General features: G+C 41.3%; 1 protein-coding gene across 1 annotated transcript; it reads left to right on the plus strand.

The window, feature by feature from the left end:
- The first annotated feature begins 242 nt into the window (after positions 1-242).
- On the plus strand, positions 243-2,214 carry LOC139641832 (E3 ubiquitin-protein ligase TRIM39-like). Its single transcript, XM_071516450.1, has one exon. It carries the CDS (start codon positions 321-323, stop codon positions 1,719-1,721), a length of 1,401 nt encoding a protein of 466 aa, XP_071372551.1. The 5' UTR covers positions 243-320; the 3' UTR covers positions 1,722-2,214.
- Positions 2,215-2,595: the final 381 nt, after the last annotated feature.

Consider the following 2,595-nt stretch of genomic DNA (forward strand, 5'->3'; position numbering starts at 1 on the left):
TGAGAACAGACACACACACCGAGAGACAGACGATAAGATTCACCTTCAGACCAAACCCACGACTTCCACTGAGAGAGGACAGCTACAGGAGGGAATACTGGGAATACTGGGAATACAGGGAATACTGGAATACTGGGAATACTGGCACTTCAACCTGCTGCTGACTCCTCACACTGAACAGGAGTTTTAGAAGAAATACGACTCAGTAGTAAGTAACTTTCAGGGAACATTCTAGCGGAGGGAGTGGTGCCACAACTGACTGACTGACTTCCTGTTTGAGCGGTCTGTCTGGTTTGTTTTCAGCTTCACTCAGAGACAAAATGTCTTCCAGATCAGAGGAGCATCTCTCCTGTTCTGTCTGCCATGACATCTTTAAAGATCCTGTCCTCCTGTCATGTAGCCACAGCTTCTGTAAAGCCTGTCTGCAGAGATGGTGGACAGAGAAACAAATATATGAGTGTCCACTTTGTAAGGAAATATCTTTACACAGTGATCCACCTTGTAACTTGGTGTTAAAGAACCTGTGTGAGACTTTCTTACTGGAGAGAGATCAGAGAGCTTCAGCAGGATCTGAGCTTCTCTGCAGTCTGCACTCTGAGAAACTCAAGCTCTTCTGTCTGGACCATCAGCAGCCAGTGTGTCTTGTCTGTCTGCATTCAAAAACACACACCAACCACAGAATCAGACCCATCGACGAAGCTGCACTGGATCACAAGGAGGAACTTCAGGAATCACTGAAGCCATTAAAGGAGAAACTGAAGCTCTTTAATGAAGTTAAAGGAAACTGTGATCAAACAGCAGAACACATTAAGGTCCAGGCCCGACACACAGAGAGGCAGATTAAGGAGCAGTTTAAGAAGCTTCACCAGTTTCTTAAAGAGGAAGAGGAGGCCAGGATCGCTGCACTGAGGGAGGAAGAGGAGCAGAAGAGTCGGACGATGAAGGAGAAGATTGAGGGTCTGAGCAGAGAGATAGCAGCTCTTTCAGACACAGTCAGAGCCATAGAGAAGGAGCTGAGAGCTGAAGACGTCTCGTTCCTGCAGAACTACAAGGCTACAGTGGAAAGAGTCCAGCGCCCCCTGCTGGAGGATCCACAGCTGGTCTCAGGAGCTCTGATAGACGAGGCCAAACACCTGGGCAACCTGAGCTTCACAGTCTGGGACAAGATGAAGGAGATGGTCTCCTACACTCCTGTGATTCTGGACCCAATCACTGCTCATCCAGCACTCATCCTGTCTGAAGATCTGACCAGTGTGAGACGTGGAGAGAGACAGAAGCTTCCTGAAAACCCAGAGAGGTTTGACTTGCTCTGCTCTGTCCTGGGATCTGAGGGCTTTAACTCAGGAACTCACAGCTGGGATGTTGAGGTTGGAGACAATACAAACTGGGCAGTGGGTGTGGCTGCAGAGTCTGTCCAGAGGAAGGGAGACATACGGTCTGAATTATGGACAATAAGGTTCTCTGATGGTAAATACAGAGCACTCTCCCCATCAGATCCAGTCACTGTTCTCCCAGTGAAGAAGAAGCTCCAGAGGATCAGACTGCATCTGGACTGGACCAGAGGAAAGCTGTCATTCTCTGATCCTGATACTAACACACACATACACACCCTCACACACACTTTCACTGACAGGCTGTTTCCATTCATTAACACTGCGAAAGATTTCTCTCTGAAGATTTTACCAGTGAAGGTCTCTGTAACAGTGGAACAGAACAGTTAGAGATGATGATGATGATGATGATGGTGATGGTGATTTTGATATGGGTTTATCATGGTGGTGATGATGATGATGCTTATAATGATGAAGATGATGATGTCATGAACACAAGCCATCCATGTCTGTAAGGGGAATACTTGTCATTTTAAGGATTCATTATATAAACATTTTATATCCATTATTCTTATTTCTAGGACAGTCAGTGAATATAATCAACTCTCTAATCTGTGATGTCATCAACATGTGCCCATGTTGTCCTGATGATGATGTTGCTGTCATGGTGATGTGGACGACATCTATAACAACAACAGGAAACAACAAAAATATAAAAACATCAACAATATAATAATAAGTTTATTTACATAGCACCATACATAGAATTCAACTCAAAGTGCTTTACATAAAATAGATTGATTAAAATAATAAATGGATTAAAAACAGTAAACAATAAACCATTACATTACATTTAAATGACATTAAAAAATAGTCCAGCATAGGAATGACAATATAAATATAAAAAACATAAAAGGAAAATTCAAAGTGCTCAAAAGATAATTAACAGAAATATTATTGAATAATTAAGAGTAAGAAAAAAAAGAAGAAAAAAAAAAGAAAAAATTAATAAATATTGACATAATCTATAATAACATTCAAATAAATAAAAATTGTTTTGCATTACCTCAAAGTAGACAAGCTCTACTTTGTTAAAGTGAATTTTCTCTATATTTAGACTGCAGGTAAAAGTTCATCCTGTCTTCTTTGGTTCTTCATCTGAAGTGTTAAATTTATTTGATCTAACTTTATTCCAGGTTCTTAGAGTTTCTCTCCACTGTAACTAGTCTTCTCTTTGTAGTTAAATCATTTAAACTGCAGCAGA

Source organism: Centroberyx affinis, unplaced genomic scaffold, assembly GCF_046629955.1.
Source record: "Centroberyx affinis isolate AG114_WGS23_722 - 3 ecotype Tasmania unplaced genomic scaffold, CSIRO-AGI_Caff_v1 ptg000402l_1, whole genome shotgun sequence".
Taxonomy (NCBI): Eukaryota; Metazoa; Chordata; class Actinopteri; order Beryciformes; family Berycidae; genus Centroberyx; species Centroberyx affinis.

Bases quoted from the DNA above. Each gene is read 5' to 3' on its own strand.
- LOC139641832 (XM_071516450.1), top strand. From the start codon at position 321: ATGTCTTCCAGATCAGAGGAGCATCTCTCCTGTTCTGTCTGCCATGAC.